We start from the raw sequence: 27,175 nt of genomic DNA on the forward strand, positions 1-27,175 counted from the left end.
AGTCGACTGAGGAGGAAGCAGCTGTCCATCACTGCAGGTCAGCAGCTGTACCCCGAGGGAATCGTGATCCGAGATGATATCTTCGATCTGGTAGTAGCAAAATGATTTTGAGACATAAGCTTCCTTTAAGTTTCGTTGAGGGATACAGGTTTAAGAACAGAAAACTTCACTAGTTTGCACACACACACACACACACACACACACACACACACACACACACACAACACACACGTCTCTGCAACATCTGTGTCAGCGCAGCGCGTTTTCTCACTCGAACATGTGGATATTATTGTTGTTCTCAACATGAATGTGAAACAATATAAACACGATAATCATAAACACGCATTTAGTTTCATCTTAACTTTTTACTCTTTACTAGCTAACTCCCTCCTCTTTCAGTCTATGCCCCCTGCTCTGGCTCCGTTCGCTCTTCATCTTCCTTGTGTTTTCTGGTGGACGCTCCGTTCGTTTCCATGATTTCTCGCGCTGGTTTCAATACAAACTGCGCGCAGCCAATGGGCATATGAAACGTCATCACGTAGCATTACGGCACAGTGTTCATGGGAAATGTAGGAAGTACCGGTGTTCTGACGATTTGTGCTGCCTTGTCGAAAAATGCTACCGTAGTGCGAATCGATCACAGAATGTCGATTAATATTATATGAAATACAATTATAATACAATTCTAAGTTATGAGTAGCTACTGTATACTGTAGACTACTGTTTTTATTTTTTAAACAGTGTGAAAAGTACAAATTATCATCAAATATTGACTTGTCAAAGCACACCTTTCCTTAGTAACTGAAACTTTCAATTATTCTTCTTCAGCTGGCTGACCGTACAAATATTCATATGGTAGTTATCATTTTTTAAAGGGAAATTACTTTATAACACATGAAAATGTACCTTTTGTTGAGTCTGCACATGCGCATAACCAGTAAGTAGCAAATCTCGATGGGTAGCATGAATCGTCAGAACACCGGCCAAACTGGCTAGTAAGTTTTTATTAACACCCGCCAAAATGAATTTTAACCCGCATTTGGCGGGTTGGTGGGTGTTAATTTAGAACCCTGCACATGATCCATCAGAAATCATCCTAATAGGATGATTTATTATCAATAATGGAAACAGTTGTTGTGCTGTTTAACATATATTTTTAGGAACCTACAATACTTTTTTCAGGATTTATTGGATAATAAAAATTTAAAAAGACCAGCATTGAATTAAAATATAAATTCTTTTAATATAAAAGTTTTTACTATCCCTTTTTAAAAATCAATTTAGCACATTCCTCACATTTGACAGAGGACGATTCTTTTCCATTAATTTGATACACTGCTTCGTGTATTTAACATGAAAAACAAAATAAAACTTTGAAACAAAGATCACCAGCCTCCAGCAAAGACTCGGTCTCGATGACGTGGCCTGGAACAACGGCAACGGTCTGACGTGTCCCCCTCGACGCATCCCTGATGCTCCAGTCATTTTGTAAATATTCATCCATGTTGGTCCCCAACTGTTGATTACACACAATCACTTCGAGTGTTGCAATATAACTGACATGCAAGTTTTTTGTGAAAGTATTTTTTATTGCAAACATTACCAAATATGGCCAAATGTGAAAAACAAACAAAATGTATATTTACACATCTAAATAGACAATTAGCAGTCTAAAATAGTCTGGGATTCAGGATAAGACAAAAACACGATTTGGAAAATGGATTCATGATGTACTCGCTCATTATAAACATTTTGTAAATTTTGAACACAAAAAAAGTTATGGACTGCAGCTTTAAAAATTAACAAAAATCTATTTTTAAAAAAAATGCAATTTTATGTTGCAAACAGAGATTGCACCTTTAAATATTCTAAACCTAAATTAATTTCATAGTTATCAAGCATATCAAACTTACAGGTTGCATGTCAAGGACCTCTGAGCCTCTGTGGTGGGTCTGAAGCCCTTTCCTCCTCTCCTGTAACGTTAGATGGATGGGGGAAGCAGAGTTTGCAGGACCTTCAAAGCCAGCAGCTAAACAATATGGGCATAATACATAGTTGCATTAACATTTAAATAGTATGCTGTATATAACAATTCATATTTCTAAAGTAGCATTTCTGACTTTTCTGCCCTGCTGTTTAAAATGGCGCTGTTGTGACAATAGCAACAACTATTTATTGGCCTCAAACATCGCGCACACTTGATCCATGACCACTGTCTTAGTAGTACTAAATTATTCTTAGTAGGCCTACCTCAGGTCCTAACAACTTATAATGGGTTCAGGGCGAGAACATGCATATGAAATCGATTTATTTCTCATTGCCTCAGTCGCCGTTTGTAAAGATTGCACGTCAGACGTCATACAGTTATTATTTGTTTTTTTGGGGTAAAAACGATCCTGGTTCCGACATAGACATTACAGAAGAAACACGCAGACTGTGCTGGAACTTACCCCCGTCGCTTCTTCTGACGAGAATGTCTTAAATGTGCCAGCAGACTTTAGTTTCCACACAGACTAACGTTAGACTTTTTTCCCGCAGTTTTTACGTACGAGCCCTAGGGACATAAACATACTGCGCGTGCACGGGTTAATTCAAAACGCTTTCCTCACTTTTAATTACTAAACGTCCACAATAAATACGATATTTACGTGATGAAATTACAATTTAAACTACATATTTCATTAAGGCTGCTGATATAGCTGGTTTACAATGTGGCATTTTGTCAAAAAATCTAACCGGCTATAGCTGTTACTAATGTTTTACAGAATAAATACGTTATAGCCTACCCCTCGCACTTCCATATCAAAGACTGTATGCTGAACAATGAAATTATTAATGTTAAAAATATTGGTAAACATATTAACTTACCATAAAACACTGCCTGCTCCGACCTCCGAGTGAAGTCCTCCTCGAGTCAGAAGTGAAGAATCCAGAAAGTTCCGCAAAGAATAAACCGGTTGCTGGGTCAAAATAACCCAACCAGCTGTTTATGTGTGAATTACCCCCTTACAACTCATTTTACCCAGCATGAGCAACCCAATAATGTGTTTACAGTGCCCCAAACAACCCAGCATTTTGACCCAGCACAATCAACCCAACAATTTGTTTACAGAAACAACCCAGCATTTTTTTTAGTATACTTTTGACCAGTATATATATATCACATTTGAGCCCCTGCCCCTGTGAAACTCTGCATGCCCCTGGTAATGGTAGCTACACAATGGTACCTATTATCGTCTTCAAACATAGTTTTAGAAATGAGCAATTTTTGTTGTAAATATACAAGAATTTAAATGCATAAACATATTGAACACATGGCATAACGAGAATTACAATAACCTAACCAACAAAAACAAGATAAGGTTCATGACAGTGTGAAACAGTGGAGACATGCACTATATTTTAAAGGAGCTGTATGTAAGAAATGTATTTCAATTAATCATAAAATGGCCCTGAAATGTCACTAGACATTAAGAAATCATGTACATTTCAAATACTTATATCACTGACAACAGTAGTCTGGCCAGGATATTGTCATTTAAAAAGTGCAGTTGCAGCCCTCAACTGATGTTGATGTTGTCATGTTGTGTTTTGGTCTGATGCTCCACCCTTCACCTATCTACCAATCACAAAGTCAGTAGTGTTGCGGCACCCGGGTTGCCAGGTCTGCTCTAGTTACCACAGCTGCAGCTCGTCACGTTCCTGCTGGATCCTGCTGCCGATCTGGCAACCTCGAGTCAGGGAGGAGGGGGAAGGGATACACCACTCTACAGTAATTTGACAGTGATTGCAGTACTAGTTTTGGCCACAATCTTACATACAGCTCCTTTAAGTCTGGTCTATAAAACGTGACCCTGGTGATTGTCTCATTTAAATTCGATGTATTATGACAATGATGTTTTTATAGTGCTCGCTGAGCATTTCAATTACATGGGGTTTAGACAAAGTGACAATCCTATGTTTGTTGATCTGTTTTTTTTTTTTTAAATAGTTTTTTATATATCTTTTAATTTTTTCAGGTTTTTTGTATCTGGTAAGCTTTTTATAAACTGATTTCGTCTCGTGGTGATGACGTCATCGCTCAGTCTTGCGAGACTTAAAGGGTGCTTCTCATTTCTTATTTGTGCATCCTCGTTTCCTTTCCTCGCTTCCTTTCCTCGCGTCTCAGCTCCACCCCCTGTAGGACGCGAGGGAAGGCTGCAAGGAAAAAAAATGAGGACGGAGGAATTGAATGAAAGCTTTTTTATACATTGGAATACTTGATCACTCGAGCGTCACTTCACTGCGTCATCAGCAGTGCTCAAAGGATCTGCCCTTATGTTGTTAAAGTTTGTTTATTTAAGAAATTAATAATAAATAATAATAAAGCAAGATACCTTGTTGAAATATGTGAGTTGTGTGGTTTATGTAAACTACAAAAGTAAAGTATAAATTCAAATGATTGTGACAGATGTGAAGGGGGAGGAGAATTGATACGTGCGTCATGTTTAGTCGATAAAACTCTTCCGCAAAGGGTACACCTGTGTATCCTCGCTCATAGCTCCTCTGGAAGCCTCCTTTTTTTTTTTTTTTTTTGACAATTATCCTTATCACAATATACAATAAAGACGTCTGACAGAGAAGAAAACTATAACATCCTCAAAATGTACAATATAACCTTATTGTATTATAAACTAATAGTCACACCTCCTGCAAATCATCTGAAAAGACATTTTCTATACTGTTCACATGACAAGGGAGAACAAACTAGATTGAAAGAACTCAAAACAATAAAAATAAACTAAAACAAAATAATGACATAAACAAACCAAAAAGAGGGACTCAGCTCATCTGAAGTGTTATTAAACGATTATACAATTTTTTAGCCTGGGCATTCTCAACCTTTATAAGACAGTTTTGAAACAGCAAAAGATCATTTTTAAAAGCAGACCATGTGGGGGAGGACTTAGCGAATCGACATTTATGTATGTAATATTTTGTAGCAATAATTAGATTATTAACCAAAAATTCATCATTTTTATTTTGTAGAATTACACCCATCTGAATATTTTGATATGAAAAGAAATCTATGTTTATAGATCTGGAGGACAACATGCTATGAAGAGATTTCCATAAATTCTGAGCCATTTGACATTCATAAAACAGGTGTTCAGTTGTTTCAACATTAATGTTGCAGATATGACAATTGTCTACCTCAAACTTGAATCGTTTCTTTACAAACTCATTAGAGGGATATATGTTATTAATTGTTTTAAAATGTACTTCCTTAAATTTAGGAGGAATTGGATATCTTAAGAATTTTGTTCTAATTGAAGATATTTCATATTTGTTATAACCAAGAAAGAAGGGAGTGCTCCTTGTTCTACCCGGGTACAAAAATTTAACCAGAGTTTGCTTAAGGAATTTATTATTACATTTTGTATCTACCAGGTCCACATAATCAATTTTAATTTTGTGTAGTCTTGGCGATGCAATATTCATAATATTATTCTTTATTGCTTGAATAAGTACCTTTGGAATGTTCTGTGTTACTTTGTTGTAATCCCCAATTGAGCAGTTAATATTATATTTAGAATTAAATTCCTCCAGTTCAAGAATATTACCATTTTCATCCAATATATGAACAATTGACCATATTTGCTTTTCCCACCAGTCTTTCAGAAACATAGATTTCCTTCTACACAATATAACTCTGTTGTTCCATAATGGAACATTGTGGGGACTGAAATTATGTTTGAACATCAGTTTCCACTGTAACAACACCTGTTGATGAAAATTTGAAAGTTGTATAGGCAATTTAGATATTTCAAAGTCACATGTTATTAAAAATGTAATACCTCCCACTTTATCAAAGATATATGCCGGTAAGGAGAACCATATCTCTTCACCGTTCCTCAAAAAAGATTGGAGCCATTTAACTTTCAATATTCCATTCATAATTTCAAAGTCGATTGCCTTTATGCCACCTTCCTCATAATTTTTCAACAGATCTCCTTTTCTAATGTAGTGATGTTTATTTTTCCAAATAAAATTAAAATTGATTCTATTAATTTCTTTAATTAACTTTGGAGAAATAGCTAGAGAGTAGGATGGATATATCAGTCTGGAAATAGATTCAATCTTAGTCAACATCGTTCTTCCAAATAATGTTAAATCTCTTTGTAGCCAACTGTTTAATATTTTTTCACATTTATCAATATTATCTTGGATATTCTTTTTTTCACTTGTATCTGATGATTTGGAGATCCAAATACCTAGATATCTAATATCATTTTTGACTGGAATATTATATAGTGAGGTTTCAGAACAGTCATGAATACTCATCAGTTCACATTTACTCAGATTCAGATATAGACCCGATGCTAGTGAAAACCGCTCTATTACTTTTACAGCTACTGGTATTTGCTCTTTATTTTGTAAAAATAGAGTTGTATCATCAGCGAGCTGACTTATGAGTAACTTATGGTTGTTTATCTCTAAACCTTTAATATTTGAATTTTTAACTGCAATTGCTAGTAATTCAGTCACAGCAATGAATAAAAGAGGAGAAATACTACAGCCCTGTCTTATTCCTCGTTCAACCTTAAATCTAGGACATGTACCTTCTGAGAGGGAAACACAGCTATTAATATCCGTATGCAACATAATGATCATATCAAGAAACTTATTTCCAAAGCCAAAGTGTCTCAGTGTGTTAACAATAAATAAGTGTTCCACTGAATCGAAAGCTTTCTGGAAATCCAAAAAAAAGATAACACCATCTTCCTTAATTAAATAATTATAATCAATAAGATCCAGGACCAGGCGGATGTTATTATGAATGGATCTTCCTTTAAGAAAACCAGATTGTGTTGGGCTGATTAATTTAGATATACCTGTCTTTAATCTTGCTGCCAAAACTGTTGTTAGAATCTTGTAGTCTGTATTCAACAGTGTAATAGGTCTTAGATTGCTTAATATTTTTTTATCTTTTCCAGGTTTTGGAATCAATTTTATTATTCCTTGTTTCATAGTTTGCATCAGTTCTTTTTGATTAATACATTCCTTTATAGCCTGAAACAATAGGTGTTTTAAGTCTTCCCAAAAGTGTTTATAAAAGTTAGATGTAATACCATCTGGACCTGGCGAACGATCAGATGCCATTTTTTTTATAGCATAATCAAATTCAACAATTCTTAGATCCTCATCACAAACTTCTTTAAAATTTTCATCAATAACAGGAATCAAGTTGTTAATTTTATCAAAAAAAGATGAGGCATCTTGTTCTGAGTAGGAAGATTTATAAAGATTCCTATAAAAATCGAAAACTTCTTTTTCAATGCGTTTGGGTTCTGTACATTCTTCTCCATCAACTATAAGACTACAAATCGAATTATATTCTTGTCTGCGTTTTTCTAATTTGCAAAAGTATGCAGTATTCTTTTCTCCTTCTTCAATCCACCGGGCCCTGGATCTAATATATGCACCTTTAGCTTTATCTATATATATTCTATCCAATTTGGATTGCAAATTACTTATTTTTTCTTTGTCCTCTTCACTCCAATCTGATTTACTATAAAGTGTCATGAGTTCTTTAACCACTGTTACTTCTTGAGCTTTCTTTTCTTTATTCACTTTTTTACCAAACATTATTGAATGTTTTCTAATACTAAATTTCAAAAATTCCCATTTTAGTATAGATGTGTCTAGTGTATTGTCATTTATTATATCAAAAATAATTTTTTTAATGGAATGACAAAACTCTGAGTTTTTTAGTAACTGAGAGTTAAATTTCCAATAATCTTTTGGTTTGTTATTTTTATTACTGTTTCGAATTTTCAGGTTAATAATACAATGATCACTTAAAGGACAGCTAGCAATTTCTGTTTCTGTGACATGATCTGATATTGAGTTTGATATCAACCAATAATCAATTCGAGATTTGTTTTGACCATTAGGTTTATGCCAGGTAAACTGTTTCACTCCACTATGTAAACTTATCCAGATGTCTATCAATTGGTTATTATTAGCAAAAGCTTCCAAAATTATGTTTCTATGTTCACTCAATAACTTGGAAGGCCATCTATCCATCCACTCATCAGGGGATAAATTGAAATCCCCTCCAACAATAATATGATCTGTGGGGAATTTTGCTTTTAGTTCTATAATAACTCCTGATATTTGATGTAACAGATTTCTATTTTTGGTATCGTTGTTATAACCATATATGTTAATCAGAATAACAAGATTAGCATCAATTTCCAAAACACAGGCTACCCAGTGTCCCTCCATGTCTGCTTTTCCACCCAGAATCTTACCAGGGCATCTGTTGAAACATATGGCAACTCCAGCCGACCGATTTGTCCCATGACTGAAGAGAATTTTATCTCCCCATTGTTGTGACCAAAACTTAACATCAGATGTATCAGAATGAGTCTCTTGAAGAAAAGTGCAATGTGCTTGTTGCCCTTTGCAAAACAAAAAGACAGCTTTTCGCTTAACTGAGTCTTTAAGTCCCCTTGTATTAAAGGAAATAAAAGAAAGGTCAGTATTTAACTGAAATACAGAACACATGAACAAATGAACTTTTTGTGAAGAGAAAAAAAATAAATAAAAAAAGTAGGAAGGTGGAGTAAAAACGTTGAGGTAGAAGTCCCATCACCCGAACTGATCCACTATGTATTCATTTTAAGCACTAGTTTCATCCCCTAACTTAAGTGTCTTCCATAATACGCTTGCCTTCAATGAATCCAAACGGGCCCCTGAAGCCTGCAGCCTTTCCTTCCTTTCTAGCCTGGTCGATTTTGGGCCAGAGAGCCTGTCTGGAACGCCAGTCCTCTTGAGTCAAATCTTCAGTAAAACGAATCCCCTCTTCTTTGCAGATTGGAGAAGTTTTTGTTCGCCTCCAGATGTCATCTCTCACTGCTCGTCGCACAAATAAAATGATTATTTGTCGTTGCCGGTTGTCCATCACTCTTCCCACTCTGTGGACAACGTCGACTGCTTCATCTAACTTTACCGCCAGGTCCGGTGCAATCCTGCGAAGAAGCTCCACCACCTCCTCTCTTATGTTTTCATTAGCCGTTTCTTTTTTCCCTTTGATGCGCAAGCACCACCGTCTTTTGTATCTGTCATTATTCAGTACTCGACCTCTCATGTCTTCATTTTCTTTAATCAGTGTCTCCACTTTCTTTTCCAGGTGTTTTATTTTCGTTTTACACTCTTTTAGCTCTTCTGCGTTGAACTCCACCGATTTAGCAATAGAAGCTAGCATGGAACTGTGCTGTTGCAACTGCGTGCTAAATTCTTCCATGCGGTCGTCTACACGTTGACCGAGAGAGTTGATAGCATTCAGTATGGTTTCGGTGTTTGTTTCTTCTTGAGACAAACCTTTCGTTTTCTTCTCCGGGTGTGTTTTTTCGGGGGTTTCCGCTGGAGTTGTCGGCCCTCGTTTGTTCTTGCTAGCGTTAGCCATATCTGCATAGTCGTGTACACTCATGACCCCACAGCTTTCAAATGGGAGACTTTTTTGCACCGGAGGCTTTCCGCTGTTATGTTTCTTCATTTTCGTGCTGAGAACTGGACAAATGGCAGTTAATAGTGAATATGTATTTTAATTAACTATAACATCGGGACTTCTCGAGGAGCTCAGTGAGATGCGACTGCACGGACCGCCATCTTACCGGAACTCCCCCTGGAAGCCTCCTCACTCCTCGATCCTCGCCTCCTCGCGGTGCAATTAGAGAATTGAGATGTCCTTCAAGATGGCTGAGCTCGATCGGTTTCCGGGTCATAGGATGGAGGACGGAGGAGCGAGGAGACGAGGAGGGATATTGAGAAGCACCCCTAATGTGAGATGAGCTGGTCGAGGGACATTTACAGTTTACACAAAATATATATTTTTTTTGTTACATTGTTAAAATAATTATATACTTTAATCGTTACTACTAAGTACTTCCAGCCTGTGAGGAGCGACGCGTGACGACGTTTTAAATCATCACGAGAGGAATAAAAATGCGAGTAGCTTCTCTAAATCCTTTACATTACAGGACTGGCTGAGAAAAAGATGTGGTGGCTGAGTTTGACGGTTTCACCTTACTTACAGAATATAATGTATGAGATAACCAGTTATTGTTGTTGGTTATTTGATTTGATTAATAACATTATATGCCTATTATTGGCAAAATAGCCTACTTTATACATAAATGTAGATTTTTTAGATCCCCTCATTTGTTTAATAGCCTATATTCAGAAATGAATTAAAATACTTATCAGATCCCCTCTCTAAAATGAAAAATCGAAGTGCAATAAAATTTTATAATCTGTTTGTATTGTATAACCTGTTTGAAGGTTATTTCTTTTCCTTATCAAGCCTATTATTTCTTTTTTTCTTTTTTTTTTTTTCTTTACTGGTGTTGATCCTTTCACGCCTGTATTTTCTTTGTATAATAACTGTTTTGTGCCACTTTTGTTGTATTCAGATTTTGTATTCAATAAAAAAAAAGTGAATGTTGCAAAGTCCCTTGTAGACTTTAATATGTAGGCTAGTTAAGTATGAATTAATTGACTCTGGAAACTATTGACTCTTGCTTTAGTAGCTACAAGATTAACGAAGGTTTTATGATCGCTATTGTTTCTGCACATTCTATACGGTAACAAATTAATGAGATAATACCTTTGTTACTATAGTTATTAGGAATTATATATTCAAGCTGACATATTATGATGCTGTATTTTGGTGTATTTTTTATGTTTTAATAATCTCAAAACTACTTCCCACTTTTGACTAGATTTACATCTCTTTGCAACATTTATTTTAATGTAGTGTTTTACAAACATGTTACATGAAAAAAAACAGCAACAACAAACTAAAAATAAATGAACAAATACTCAGCGAACTGACAAAGTTAAATTAAGCTGAGTTCAATTGGTGTTATTTGTTGCTTACAAATCTGTATATTTATTTATACTGAAGTTTATTTATTCTTCCCTTTTCTTACATTGTAGTTGGATTATCCACCCAACAATTCACCTCCTGTGCAGCTTCTCCCTACAACATTTCACTAATAAAAGCTGGGATATTTACTTCAGCCAACAAGTGAAGAAGAGAGTTTATGAAAAAAACAGTGAGAACATGAGTGATTCAAAACCCCACAGAATGAAACATAAAGGTACTAAAGGACAAAAAGGTTGGTGTTTATTCTTGATTCTTCATGATAAAGAACATTAAAGTCAAAATAATTCGAGAATTCATGGAAAGCTGCAGGGACATAAACTTAATTTATAAAAAATAATTATAATGATTATAATATTGTATAAGAGTTGTCTACTTTCTGCTTTTACACCAGATTAAAATCGTCTTACTTTTATTTTAGACCTGGTAGAAGAGAATGAGGAGAGTGAAGAACTGAGTGAAGTGGATGTGAAAAATCATCATGTCAAAATTGGAGAAAAATCTTTGAGTCGCTCACAGACTCAAAGTAAATTTTTATTAAAAAAAAGAGCCAAAAAATCTTTCACCTGCCCTCAGTGTGGAAAGAGTTTCACATTAAAAGGAAGCCTTAGGGATCACATGAAAATCCACACTGGAAAGAATCTGCACACGTGTGATCAGTGCGGGAAGAGTTTCACAAAAAAAGGAGCCCGTAGGGATCACATGAAAATCCACACTGGAGAGAAGCCGTTCACATGTGATCAGTGTGGGAAGAGTTTCACATTAAAAGGAACTCTTACGGATCACATGAAAATCCACACTGGAGAGAAACCTGTGACGATGTTCGGCTGGATTGCACCACCTCTGCACTGCCTTCCCTTGGACTGTTCACGCACACAGCCTGGACTGATTACTCACACACCTGTTTCCACTGATCACTCTCACACCTGCATCTAGTTCCACACGCAGCTCCACACACATTTATACCTCACTGTCACTATCACTCTTTGCGTAGTATTGTATGACTGTATGTCACTGTTGTGGTCTATTCCTAGTGTTTCCTAGTCTTGATTCCTAGTCTGCTTTAGAGCATTTTCATGCCTGATATCCTGCCTGTGTTTCCCGACCTTCTGCCTGTGTTCCTGGATTTCGTATCGTCTGCTGCCTGCCTCTGATCTCTTGCCCGGTATTTGGACCACGATTTAGCCTTGTCTCCTATGCTGTGTCTGCTGTCTGTGACCCTTGCCTGTCTGACTACCCTGTAAATAAACCCACGCTGCACTTGGATCTACCTGTCTCTGGTTGTTCATGACAAAACCACACACATGTGATCAGTGTGGGGTGAGTTTCACAAAAAAAGGATCCCTTAAAGGGATACTCCACCAGTTTTTCTTATTAAACTATGTTATTCCCTTAACTAAGACGAGTTGATACATACCTCTCTCGTCTCAGTGCGTGCACTATATCGCTCTGTATTGCCGCAAAACTATGTTAGCACTTAGCTTAGCCCATGCATTAAATATGGGCCAAGCAGAGAAGCAACCAAACACTTCCACGTTTTCCCTATGTAAACACAGTTACTCGAGTAGTGTAACTTGACCTGGGCTGGTGACACAAAATAAACCGTTGCGCTTTTCTAAGCGTTTAAAATTGATGACTATATTGTATGGCGGAATACCATAACAAGTGCTTTTGAGCACTTCGACTTGGCGCAATAATATCTTCACTCGTGAATAGTCCTCTTACCGGCTCCCGCTTCCTCTCCCCCTCCCTCTGACATTTCCGTCAATACAACCAACGTGACATGCGCCGGTAACGTTAGTAGTAGTTCGAGCGGAGTTGACGAAGTAACAGGTTGTTGGAAGCTAGTTTGTGTACAATAATGGTTAAAGCGTGCATCGTAAAGGGTTGTGAAAATAAGGAGAATGTACATAGTGCTGTCATTTTTCACTGAATTCCAACACACCACATACAGCGGAGAGCTTGGTTAGCTGCTTTGAACAAGAATCCCAAAACACCATTGATGACTCTGAAGAAGTGGCGTGTTTGCTCCGAACATTTCACAAAGGAGGACTATACCTGCACAGGAACACGCCTAAAGGATGAGGCTACACCAACAATATTCAGATCACTTAGCTGCTACAGAAAGCCCGTGGTCTTTCGCCAGCTCCGGTCTGTTCTGGATCATATCTTTCTTGCCTCTCACGGTCCATAAGAGCTAATTCCTCCTCCTCCTCCGTGTACTCGGGTTCAAACAGATATGGCTCTGGGTCTTCTACAAAGAAGTCATAATCATCTACAAAGTCCGCCATTGCAAATGATCTGCAGTTTGCTAATAGCACAGGTAGTAAAAGTCACGTTGGTTGTATTGACGGAAATGTCAGAGGGAGGGGGAGAGGAAGCGGGAGCCGGTAAGAGGACTTTTCACAAGTGAAGATATTATTGCGCCAAGTCGAAGTGCTCAAAAGCACTTGTTATGGTATTCCGCCATACAATATAGTCATCAATTTTAAACGCTTAGAAAAGCGCAACGGTTTATTTTGTGTCACCAGCCCAGGTCAAGTTACACTACTCGAGTAACTGTGTTTACATAGGGAAAACGTGGAAGTGTTTGGTTGCTTCTCTGCTTGGCCCATATTTAATGCATGGGCTAAGCTAAGTGCTAACATAGTTTTGCGGCAATACAGAGCGATATAGTGCACGCACTGAGACGAGAGAGGTATGTATCAACTCGTCTTAGTTAAGGGAATAACATAGTTTAATAAGAAAAACTGGTGGAGTATCCCTTTAAGGAACACATGACAATCCACACTGGATAGAAGCCGTTCACATGTGATCAGTGTGGGAGGAGTTTCAGAAAAGCATGCAGTTTTAAAATACACCTGCGTCGTCATTCTGGAGAAAGACCGTTTACCTGTGATCAGTGTGGTAAAACATTTTTTAGGGGAGATGCGCTGAAGGACCACATGAAAGTTCACACACAGGAGAAGCCTTACACGTGTCCTTTGTGTGGAAAGAGTTTTAGTCAGATGAGTTCTCTAAATTTACACCAGAAAAGACACAATGGTGTGAAGGATCACATGTTCTTTGATTGTGGGAAGACTTTTGTTAGAGATGCTGAACTGAAAAAGCACTAGAGGATTCACAGTGAAGAAAAACCTTACAAGTGGCGTGCTCACTCTGCGACAAGACATTCAAATGGTCAGAATATCTGAAATTACATGAGAGGGTCCACACTGGAGAAAGACCTTACAAGTGTTCACTCTGCGACAAGAGATTTAAGTGGTCAGATTATCTGAAAAAACATGAGAGGGTGCACTCTGGAGAGAAGCCGTATCACTGCCTTCCATGTGGGAAGAGTTTCACTCAGTCAGCATCTCTGCGCACTCATGCAAAAAACAGTTGTCCAAAGTCACATTAAGTACTTCAGAATCTGCACTTTCAGGTGTGACACCAAACAAGTCCCAATGATACATAGAGCAATTAAATCTGTCTCTTCTATCTAAGCAGCTGCAAGAAGCGACACCACAGAGAAACATCATCCGAAGTTGTCAGTGATCTGATTTCAGACCAGCGGTTTCAAGTGTGAAATTATAATCAACCCCATGATGGTGCTTCTCCCAAATACAAAACAATATCTAAAATTATCTTCATTATGAATTTTGTTCAAGTTATATTCTTATTTCTTATCCATATGTATCACTCTTAAAGGGATAGTTCACCCAAAAATGAAAATTCTGTCAGTAATTACTCACCCTCATGTTCTGCCAACCCCGTAAGACTTTTGTTCATCTTCGGAACACAAATTAAGATATTTTGATTAAATCTGAGAGCTGGATCACTCCTCCATAGGTTTCTATGTAATTGAAACTTTCCGGCCCAGAAAGTTAGTAAAGGCATGGTAAAAATAGTCCAAGTGACTACAGTGGCTCAACCATAAGTTTATCAAGCAACGAGAATACTTTTTGTGTCTGTTGTCAGCTGCAGCGGTTGTTGTGCAATAACAAAACGAATGGATGAATCTGAATTGTCCAGGGTAAAATATAAATGAATGATCCATGGTTCTGCGGTAACGCATTGTTGCGTCCATTAGAAGCTGTTGCAATGGACCCTCGCATCAGGTGAGGACAGTGATAAGACAAGAAAATATGATGAGGCATACCTCGCCCTTGGATTCACCAGCAATGAAGAGAAACCAGTGTGTTGCGTGCCTCAAAATATGAACTTCTGACAGTATGAAACCGAACATAAGATACCACTTAGGCTGCATTTACATTACATGTTTCAAGTGACCCAATTCAAATTTGTTTTCCTCCCATGTGACACAGATCGGATATGACCCACACACATGTAAGCAGGAAAAAAGCACATGGATTCCGATATTCTCAGGCTGGTTTCAGGCCTCATTCATCTGATGTGGAAATAAATCTGATACAAATCAGAGACTTGCTTGCAACGGTGGCGAATGAAATCATCTCATGACTTTTCCATAAAGAAATTCCAGGCGAGATGGAAAAAGTGTAGTTTTAAGCCCTCGTGGCTACAGTGCCAACATAAATTCAAAAGCTTAAAAAGCAAGTACAAGGTGGTCAAGACCACAACAAAAAGATTGGTAATAATATCCGTATTACATTCCCATTCAGCATGTCTACCTTGGGTTGTTTCGCCAAGTGTATTGTGTAAATGCAGATATCGGATATGGGTTACTTTTAAAGATGTAAGCAGGTCGTTAAAAAATCAGATATAGTCAACAAATTGAATTGGGCAATTAGACTGGTAGTGTAAATGCAGCCTTAGAGACTTCACGTGACAAAACAAAGGCCACGTACACAGTTTCAAGAGTGACAACTGCAATTAAATAGGGCAGTGAAGCCCCTAAATTATCATTCTGTGTGTGTATGGAACTCCTAAAAATTCTCACGACTAACTCCGGAACCACTGCTATATGGAGTGATTTTAGTGAGTGATTAAAAATAAATGTAGAATAGAGTGTGTGCATGGTTTGAGTTGTTTTTGACTTCCTTGTTCCTACTAAAAAATTATGTTCTCAAGCAACTGTCGTGCTGTTAGTTGATCTAAGTTGTCTAAGATCACATAGGTCAGGGATGCCATTCTTTAGTCTCTTCCCTGTTTAAGAACAGATGTTAGATTCATATTTACCAAGAATGATGAATAATAAGAAGAATATTGTTCAAACTTTGAATTGGGAATTGAAAGTCTTTCTTTGACTCTACTGTTGTGGGAAAACACACTTCACTTTGAGGAAGCGTTGTGTGTGTTTCTTCTATCTCCCTCTTTTTCTGTCCTTCAATATGGGATCTGGACTGACACCAGCAAGGTGGGAGATGAAACAACTATGGAGGGGTTGAAAGTCCCATATAAGAAGATTGATCTGTTGAGTGTCATTCCTGGCTCTTAGCTGTTTTCAGACTGTTCTCCACCTCAAAGTTAGTTATTGTTTGCATTTATTACTCGCCATTCGCACTTCTAACTGCCATTAAAACACTTTTTTTCTCATATCGTCTTCGAGTCTGTGTTCCAGTCAATGTACATTTGAAATTGGGAAATGCGGGCCTTCAAGGACTGAAGCCGGATAAATATTTTCATGGATTAATAACTTAAATTCTGCTCTTTACCCCATACAAACCTATTATTATATACCTCCAGAGAGGACTGCAACTGCAACACATCGTCATTTGGTAGTACACTACTTTTGGTACAGCTTTTGACATTTTCACAATAAATAAATTGGGATTACACATGTCTGTCTGTTGTTTTTCTTCATAACTGTACATGGTTTTAATAAATGGTTATGGGTAGGTTTAGGTGTGTAGGATTAGCGGCTCAAAATATCTTTTTAATGCTATATTGTTATTAGAATTGTCATTTTCCTTCACATTTATGTCCACTACATTTTTTCTTTTTATTTTCTGAAGAAAATGGGTATGTTTAGGTTTGGGAGTAGGGTTAAAGGATAATATATCTATAAAACGGTAAAAGGGAAATTATACAAATATATTTATGATATAAAAGATTCGTGAATGTTTAACTTTTTGTAGCTGTAAAAATGTAATGATGCTACTGTATCTTTAAATGTTGTTAAAAAATCCATATTGTCAAATCACCTTTATTTATATAGCGCTTTTAACAATACAGATTGTTTCAAAGCAGCTTTACAGTAATAACAGGAAAATAATGCAACACAGTTGTTTTGGCTGTACAGCAGCTCTAAGAAAATAGTGTCATTGTCCAGTTTAAGTAAGTTCGGTGTTGATTCATTTCTACATACTGACTTTTCTATATACTCTCAAAGATTAGCTCTTTTAACAGCCATAAAATGTAAAATGTTGAGGTGGAAGGATCCAAACAGTCTGTTCTGCACATTTCACAAATGACTGCTTCGTCAATCAAAAACAGTTCAATGGCAGTTTTTCAAAGAAGCTCATCAAAGATGCTGCAGTCCCAACTCTTTTGTATGTATGTAAACTTCACTTTTTTCTTTCATCAATCAAAAAAAAAAAAAAAAAAAAAAGATGCTGCAGTCTCTACATTGTTGAGGCCTCATATTCGCAACCCGTAAATAAACTTCTAACACATTTTATGTTACATTTTGGAGCCAGCATAATCTGAAATTATAGTAAACTGATATGCAACACAAGGTGTTGCTAAGTGGGTGCTGACGTGTTGTTTTGTACAGTCTATGGTTGCCACAAGCTTTGATAGAATCTGTTGGAAACAAGACACAATACGTTATTTGTTTTCTTAAATTACAGACACCGACCCTGTTGGTGTGACCCTGTTGGTGTCTGTTGTTTTTATTGAGTTAAAGACAGTGAGATTGAGTTCACTCAGTCTCTGTGTCTTTTGTTTTGCTAACAGAAACTAACGTTTAGTGTACTTGCATGGGTAATGTTATTTCAAAAGTAGGCTATGAGTTTGTTTACAGACAGTTTAAATTAGCGTTAAATCTGCATGCAGCATTGATGCAATGGTTATTATTATACTCTTAAAATAACGCAGGAAGAATTACCATTCTCAAACATAATTTTGTAAACGCGTTTGAGGAGGTTGTTGGTTGTCTCCTGTTGTTGTCCGGCTTGAACATATAAGGCCAGATAACATTTCCCTCAGCAATGTCCATCATTAGAAGTGTTTTATTTACCTTACTTGTGAGCATCACCAAGCCACAGCAGGCTACTGCATACATGACCCTGGAACCCATAGTTACCTGTGATTGGCCTGGCAGTGCGTCACTCAGAAAACAACAGGCCAATCAGAAGAAAGGCTCATGAATATTAATTAGCCAGGCCAAAATCGACCTGTTCTTAGCAGAGCTCCTGAGAAAGGAGCTGTAAAAATATATTGAGATGGTTTTTGGTAATTATACCGCAAATATAAGGACATCAACACTTGAAATAAAACTCAAGAAAGGTGTACAATATGGGACTTTAATATCATAAAAAGTGTAGAGTTTGCGGTACTAGTGTATGTGACTTTTATTTTGACAACGGAAATCCTGGGTTTACGCGTCTGCACCTAGGTATCAGAGCCGTTAAATATGTGTTTCAACAGCTCTGATAGGTATATGGTCTACACGCAATAACGCGTCTTCGCGTTGTATCGTCTGTACACGTTAGGTCTAAAGAAATTGCTTTCTGCATGGCCTTCCATTCGTCTGAGGAAATATTTGTCTTTTCAGCCTTCCATAACATGTACATTTCGTCTCGGGGTGATGACGTCACCACCGGCGCGTTCTCACTCAGTCAAAGAAGTCTTCTGAGGTGAGTTACTCACAGCGCTTTGTATATGAACACATTCATGACAAAACGTACGGTTTGTATAAGCAACGTTTTTGCTGTCCTTTCTGTCTTGTTTTCATTTGATTCTGCGCTATTTGTTTGCCCATTTTCTGGCGTCTGCCTACTGTAATACACATTTAGCATAGCTGGCAATTTGAAAGATTTTGTTGTGTTTTTATTTGTTTGAGTGTATGATTGTTTTGATGTTTGAAGTAGTAATGTTACTCTTGTACGTTTGATGAATTAATAATGAAAACTTGACTCTTCTGTAATTACATCGTGCACTAAGACCGACGGAAAATGTAAAGTTGCTATTTTCTAGGCTGATATGGCTAGGAAATATTCTCTCATTCCTGCGTAATAATCAAGAAACTTTACTGCCGTACCATGAGTGCAGCAGACGCAATGATATAATCAAAGCCCGTCTACGGAAAGCCTGGCCACTCCCTATTAAGTCCTATTGTACCGAATTTTGGTTGTAGTTCCACCAGAATTCCACTGGGGGCGATCGTCCGAGTGCAAAATGAATGGGAGTCAATGGGGCTAGACGGCTAAATTTGTCTCTTTTACCCGATTGTCATTGAGAAATCTCAGATTTGAATGTAGGTTCTGCAAGTTCAACATGGGTTATAGGTCGAAAGTTGAATGAACGAGTGCTTATGTCCTTTCGATTTCTTACAGGTTGAGTTGTTGTTGCCCATAACACGCTAGCATTTTGCTAATGGACGCTGATTGGTCAGTGAAGGACTGATTACGACCAGAGACACCGCTTGATGGCATCGTGGCATCCGAAGCGGGACCAATGTTAAAGCTCCAGTCGGCAAGTCTGGCAGATTGAGTGGATTTAGTAAAATTTTGAATGTTTACAACTCTCATGCCCCTCCCCCACTATCAACGGATACCCTCCCACCCAGTTCATGCTCGTCAGTGCCAGCTCTGGTCAGTGCGTGTGCACCAGATTTTCAGTGAACGCCAGGGCTCTCAAGTGTCACGCATTGAGCGTGACAGTCACTCATTTCGGTCTTTTGTCACGCTCTCCCGCCACACATTGTATTTCTCACGCTGAAAAACTATTTGTAATATATTTAATATGCCGCAGCGCCCAAAACTCTGGCCGCGCCGCTCTCACTGTGGAACCGGCATGAATCAAGCGCGTTCCCTCTGGTGTTGTTCGTCGAGCTACACAATAGCCAATCAGAAAATAGCACTATTGTATCTGGGTAAGATTTAACGCAACAACCAATGACAAAAATGTATCCAACCCCCCGTCGGCTGGGTGTCACTCTTACCTGTCTTCAAAACTTGAGAGCCCTGGAACGCGCCCGTCTCATCAGCATCCATCACCACCATGGAGTATTTGGAGGTATGCTGTCCTGGCTAATGTACCGATAGATTGCATTTGCTGACGTCATTTATACTCTAAATGAGCTTACTTGATTTTCCGCCATCACTCTTCGTTACTGCGCGAACTTCCGCGAACTACAGGCGTGTGCATGTGATTGTAACGTGCGCGAGGGGTGGCGGGTGCCCGATCTGTGATTGACAGTCAGTTCTCACATCCCGCGCTGATTGGACATGATGAACCGGGAGCTGTGGATTTTTGCAAAACAAATAACAAGCTCCAGGTGGAGTTAGAAGCTCGGGGTTTTTTCTAAAACCACTTTATTTATGTTGTTCTGTCAGATTATAGTGTCGATTTCACTGAATATGATCAAAAAAATGTTGCCGACGGCAGCTTTAAGGCCATAGGTGGACTGAACTCTTTATATACAATAGACTGTAAAAAAGATATTTACCCGTGTCAGATGTTTAGTTGATGCCTCGAGAGAAAAGAAAGTGCAAAAGCATAAACATAATAAATACACAGACGCCCTATTGGCCGCTTTGTGGAAAAAGCATTTTCTGTGATTGACCCGATTTTAGCAATAACAAAGATAACTGATGGATCCTTTATCTATGGTAATACGATATGGTACAACTACAATGCAGTGCAAATAGTAAATATAATACAGTGAGTAATAGTAAATAGTTTAGTCAATAAAATAAACAAACAGTATACAGCAAATAAAATAGTAATGAAAAGGCTATATAAAATATAGGCTATATAAAATAAAATGACACAACCCTGTCTATTTTTGTTAAATTTCAGTTTTATTGATCAGTAAGAGACATTATAACAGTATAAGTAGCCTAAAAGGTATAATAAGTTATACAAGACAAGAAATAAAGTAAACCATTCAGACACAGCAGGATACAACGTTAAAATAGCCAAAATATAAAGTTATGAAACTTCACTTTGCCCTCAGCCAAAACGATTTGCCAGGGAACAAATGATACGATTAATAAGACCAAAGATCTCCCGTTAGATATACACAAGACGAATTATAGCTCGTTTAACTACTAGAGACATCAGAGCCAGCGGCACACGTCAGACGCACTAGCCGAGGAAAGGCTGTTCCAGGCGGGGTGCTGAGACCCGGTGAAAGACTGGTCCTCACAACTCCGAACACGTCAGATCAAACTTTTAAATAGGCGCTATCTTTATAAATAAACCACAGATTTGAGCTTTAAACAACTACATTGTCGACTGAAAAACTATTAAAACTACATTTCGTGACACAATAACAGTAGTATTTTTAAATTTCGCGGCTTCTCTCGTCTGTCTATGCGCGAAAGCACCAGTGAATGAAGGATTGCCGTAAAGCAGGTTTCTGGTCGTACGATGTGTATGACGTCATTGACATTTTAAAGGGATACTCCACTTTTTTTGGAAATAGGCTCATTTTACAACTCCCCCAGAGTTAAACTGTTGAGTTTTACCGTTTTTGAATCCATTCAGCCGATCTCCGGTTCTGGCGGTACCACTTTTAGCATAGCTTAGCATACATCATTGAAGTGGACAAGACCATTAGCATTTCTCATTAAAAAATGACCAAAGTGTTTCGATATTTTTCCTATTTAAAACTTGACTCTTCTGTAGTTACATCGTGCACTAAGACCGACGGAAAATGTAAAGTTGCGATTTTCTAGGCTGATATGGCTAGGAACTATACTCTCATTCCTGCGTAATAATCAAGAAACTTCACTGCCGTACCATGAGTGCAGCAGGCGTAAGGATATGACGCAGCGCCTGAAAATAGTTCCGTTGTGTTGACGGAAGGTGGCCTATTTTCAGGCGCTGTGTCATATCATTACGCCTGCTGCTCTCATGGTACGGCAGTAAAGTTTCTTGATTATTACGCAGGAATGAGAGTATAGTTCCTAGCCATATCAGCCTAGAAAATCGCAACTTTACATTTTCCGTCGGTCTTAGTGCACGATGTAACTACAGAAGAGTCAAGTTTTAAATAGGAAAAATATCGAAACACTTTGGTCATTTTTTAATGAGAAATGCTAATGGTCTTGTCCACTTCAATGACGTATGCTAAGCTATGCTAAAAGTGGTACCGTCAGAACCGGAGATCGGCTGAATGGATTCAAAAACGGTAAAACTCAACAGTTTAACTCTGGGGGAGTTGTAAAATGAGCCTATTTCCAAAAAAAGTGGAGTATCCCTTTAAAAGACTTTTTAAAGCAAATAAGTGACTCTAAAAAATCTAACACCCAGTAATGTGTAATTTTGTTGCATCTTCTTTCGAATACAACATTCAAATTACTAGACAAAAAATTATATCCTGAGAAAAGTGGATTTTTAGGGGTATTGCTCCATAGACCTCCATTCATTCTGCACTCCACCTGTGAGCGCCCTCATATGGATCTAGAGTGGAACTGCAACCAGTTCAGACCCCGGAAGTTTATTGTGAGTGGGAGTTCTCCCCATATTAGACATTCTCTGATATAATGCAGCGCCTGAAAATAGTCCCCAGCAAGGTTACTTCCTGCGTGACCATATAAGTTTGTGTTTGCGCTGCATCATATCATTGCGCCTGCTGCACTCATGGTACGGCAGCAAAGTTTCTTGATTATTACGCATGAATGAGAGAATAGTTCCTACCCATATCAGCCTAGAAAATCGCAACTTTACATTTTCCGTCGGTCTTAGTGCACGATGTAACTACAGAAGAGTCAAGTCTTAAATAGGAAAAATATCGAAACTCTTTGGTCATTTTTTAATGAGAAATGCTAATGGTCTTGTCCACTTCAATGATGTATGCTAAGCTATGCTAAAAGTGGTACCGCCAGAACCGGAGATCGGCTGAATGGATTTGAAAACGGTAAAACTCAACAGTTTAACTCTGGGGGAGTTGCAAAATGAGCCTATTTCCAAAAAATGTGGAGTATCCCTTTAAGGTTACAAAAAACTTTAAGCAGTTAATCAGATTTAATTGTTGTTATTAGAACAGTCATTAGAACTGTGAAGGTTCTCATGTGCCCTGTTTCCAGTCCTGGAAAACACATGTAAAATGGTCTTGGAAAATCCTGTTGATGCTCTGGAAAAATGAACAATTAACGTTAATTGCAGAAAGTAGTATGCGTAGGGATGCTGAGTTATGACATGTGAGAGAAGTATTTTGAATGGTGATGTTTACTCTTGAAACTTAGAACAGCAAACGAAAAAGGTGACATGTTTATGAAGTAAATAGTTGTACGGAGTCTGAGAGCAGCGTCGTCCCACAGGAGAATTTTTTTTGTGTTTTTACATGTAAACGAAGCATTCTGGTGCACTCAAATAAAGGAAGAGACAACATTTTCTTCAAGTAACAATATGTATTGATACTAGGGCTGGGCATTAACATACATTTCTCAATTGGATTCGATTTTGATTCATAAGCTTTCGATCGAAGTTTGCCTAGATATTGATTAATTTGTGGCCTATCAGGTACAGTGCATGGCAAATTTCCTCAAAGACAAAAATGTCTCTCATCTAATGCAGTAAACTTTACAGTCAACCACAGTTGGTACATTGTAATATTAAAGGTTAAAATTAATTTATTCGTAATTTATACATTTCATAAGGAAGTTTTAATAAAAATTTTGTAATACAATTTAATTACATAATTATGATTCTACTAGTTTTTTTAATATTCACATTCAAATGTTGGTTTTCATAAAATGGATTTATTCAAATATACATTCTGTTCCAAGATCTTGTGTGATGCAACTTGCCTGATTTCAGAAAGAGACAACAGCCTAATATTATTGTTGTTGTCTATGTCATTAATGTTAATAAAATAGAAAAAACAGCTTTAACAAAGATTAATCTATATTTAATTTCTACAGTGAACAAATAGTGTTATTTTACATTTAGACAGCTTTTAGGATAAGTGTGCCTCAAAGTGTGAGTACTGAGCATCATCTCCAGGTGCTCCTTGAGAACCATACCCAAAAAGTTATGTGCACCCTTGGTTTTGGGAGTATAACCATGATGATATTAGCCTGGCTCCGCCCTCCTACGCACTTCCGCTCAATTTTATTTTCCTTCAGTACTACGTCTGGGATTGTGCTGTAGACTTTGGTTTCCAGAAATAATTTTTTTACCGGTCCAATCAGCGAACAGAGGGAGTGGCTGAGAACGATGACGTTGATGTAGCGCGTCAGTTTGAGTTGGAGTTCAGTAATGGCAGCGGAGAAAGACGTGAGAAAATCTATTCGGTCCGTTGTTGCAAAACTGCCGAATATCCAGAAGTTAAAGCCGGAGCAAGATCAATGTTTGCTAAGTGTTGTTGGTGGCCATGATGTTGTGGCCCTCCTCCCCACGGGGTTCGGGAAAAGTTTAATTTTCCAGCTCACTCCGCTAGTGGTGAATGAGTTAGCTAAGGCGAACGATAGGATGCAAAGCCGATAGTTGTTGTCGTCTCCTCTTGTTGCACTAATGGAGGACCAAGTGAGGGAGGCAGAAAGGTTAGGAGTTGGTGCTGGGCAGCTCGGCGTGCACGATGATCACTGTACAGCATTTGCGGCAGATCCGAAACGACCGCAGCGGCGTATTGTTAATGATTACACCCAGCTTCGACAGTTGACTGAATACATCACTGTCCTTAGTGTCAAATATACATTTAGAATTGTTCCTTGAACTCTTAAATTCGATGAACAAAACATGCAGCTCTCGTTGACAGACATCTTATTCTAAACATAATCCTCTGATCATTCGGACTTGTTTTTTTTATTGCTTAAAACAATACACAAGTAATAACAGAAAACATAATACAAAAACAAACAAAAAATAATAATAAAAACAAAACAAAAATAAAACAGTAGGGGGATAATATAAAATAAACATGAACAAGTTAAGAGAATTACATGACACTGAAAAAAGGAAAATAATTACAAACAGATAATGTTTTTAAGGCTTTTTTTGTTCTCAGACAACTTAATTGAAAAGAGGTATTTTTTAAATTCTTTCACAAATATAAGAAAGAGAGGTTTAGCATTTAGATATTTAGATTTATGAATATGGAATTGGGACTTGTTGTTTCCAGCCGGTTTCGGCGCATGACATACGTCACGACCACACGTTAGCGATTGCCTATGTCAGATCCTGAGTGACGCTGGGCAGATCCAATAGTTTTGAACTTTAACAGAGAACCCGCCTACAAGGAAGTAAACGTTTCTCAATGGAGCGAGGCCAGACTCTCTGTACAAATGAAATGTACGAGAGTCTGGTAGAACCAGGCTATGATGATATAGTGGTTGTCAACTCTCTACGGGTTTATCTCTACTGGTAAATCACCTACCCCTATTTACTGGAATAATTATACATTAGGAAAGTAAAAAAAAAAAAAAAACAGTACACACATAACTTAGTTAGTGTTCATCTCTAATGGCATGTTATGTCACATATACATGCGGACAGCACCATTTTAACAATTAAATCAAAGCAAGTTAACTTACCTGTGAACACTGTGTGAATCAATCCGGGATGTTTTCCAGCATATGGCTAGAGATGCTGATAGTCTCCAGGATCACTGTGACCCTACAAAGGACAAGTGATTTGGGAATAGATGAATATCAGATTAAGAAAGGAAACTTAAAAAATATCATATTTATTTTTTTGGTAAAGGCAGTTATTGGTTTCTTTCTGATAAAATATCTGGGTTAAATTTGTTATTTCCCTTCTCATTTCTCCAGTTTTTTATGATTTACTGAAAATTAAACCTTTCTTTCATTTTAGATCTGATGGATGACAAGGAGAGTGAAGAACTTAGAGAAGCAAAGGAGAAACATGTCAAAGCTGGTGAAAATTTTTCAAGTTGCTTACAGACTGAAAGTAATTTATTGAGAAAATCTTTCACCTCGCCTCAGTGTGGGAAGAGTTTCACAGAAAATGTAATCCTGAAGAGACAGACGATAATCCACACTGGAAAGAAGCGCCACACATGTGATCAGTGTGGGAAGAGTTTCACAAGAAAAAGAGGCCTTAATGTACACATGAAAATCCACACTGGAGAGAATCTGCACACATGTGACCAGTGTGGGAAAACGTTCTTAGTACAAAAAGCCCTTAAGGAACACATGAAAATCCACACTGGAGAGAAGCCGTACACGTGTGATCAGTGCGGGAAGAGTTTTGCACATGTAAGCAGTTTTAAATCACATGTGCTTTCTCATTCTGGAGAAAGACCATATAGCTGTGATCAATGTGGTAAATCATATTTTTCAGCAAAATCCCTGAAGATCCACCTGAACGTTCATTCAAAGGAAAAGCCTCACTTGTGTTCTTTGTGTGGGAAGAGTTTTAGTCTGCTGAGAGCTTTGAAATTACACCAGAAAAGACACAGTGGTGTGAAGAATCATGTGTGCTTTGATTGTGGGAAGACCTTTATTACAGATGCTGAAGTGAAAAGGCATCAGAGGATCCACACAGAAAAACCTTACAAGTGTTCTCACTGCGACAAGAGATTCAAATGGTCAGAAGCCATGAAAAAACATGAGAGGATCCACACTGGAGAGAAGCCATTCAAGTGTTCACACTGCGACAAGAGATTCAGTCGTTTAGGAACTCTTAAAACACACGAGAGAGTCCACACTGGAGAAAAACCTTACAAGTGTTCACACTGTGAGAACAGTTTCAGTCAGTCAGTAAACCTGAAAAGACATGAGAGGATCCACACTGGAGAGAAGCCGGATCACTGCCCTCCTCCACGAGGGAAGAGTTTCACTCATTTATCTTCTTTACAACAAGCGTCAGGACAACGAAACATCATCTGAAGTTTTTACAGTGAACAGAGTTCATCTTTAAGACCGGCAGTTTCAAGTGTGATTTCAGATCAACTCAAAAGCTGTGTCTCAATTCATTAGCTGCAGAAGTAGCTTAACCCTCTGGGGTCTGAGGTGTTTTCGGGGTCCTTGAGATGTTTTGGCATGCTCTGACATTTGTGCTTTTTTCAGTTGCTTATAAACATATTAATGGCACAGGTGAAATTACACTCTATATAGCACACACAGGGCTACCATAATATGTGAACAACATGTTAATACATGTTTGTATTTTTGAGAGAATATTGTTTATGCGTGGTTATTGAAA

General features: G+C 37.8%; 3 protein-coding genes across 4 annotated transcripts in view; 2 read left to right on the forward strand and 1 right to left on the reverse strand.

Annotated features, from left to right (window-relative positions):
- LOC130077312 (gastrula zinc finger protein XlCGF7.1-like) overlaps positions 1-27,175 on the forward strand; it is a 193,038-nt gene that overhangs the window by 120,941 nt on the left and 44,922 nt on the right. The gene's annotated exons all lie outside the window — the stretch shown is intronic.
- Positions 1-27,175, reverse strand: part of LOC130077301 (uncharacterized) — a 235,097-nt gene that overhangs the window by 35,390 nt on the left and 172,532 nt on the right. The gene's annotated exons all lie outside the window — the stretch shown is intronic.
- LOC130077311 (zinc finger protein 845-like) overlaps positions 1-27,175 on the forward strand; it is a 53,265-nt gene that overhangs the window by 13,175 nt on the left and 12,915 nt on the right. The window contains exon 3 of the mRNA XM_056242515.1: positions 25,823-26,857. Coding sequence (XP_056098490.1) covers positions 25,823-26,857 — 1,035 coding nt within the window. The remainder of the gene's footprint in view (positions 1-25,822; positions 26,858-27,175) is intronic.

This window comes from Rhinichthys klamathensis, unplaced genomic scaffold, assembly GCF_029890125.1.
Source record: "Rhinichthys klamathensis goyatoka isolate OS25496 unplaced genomic scaffold, OSU_Roscu_1.1 h1tg000727l_1, whole genome shotgun sequence".
Taxonomy (NCBI): domain Eukaryota; kingdom Metazoa; phylum Chordata; class Actinopteri; order Cypriniformes; family Leuciscidae; genus Rhinichthys; species Rhinichthys klamathensis.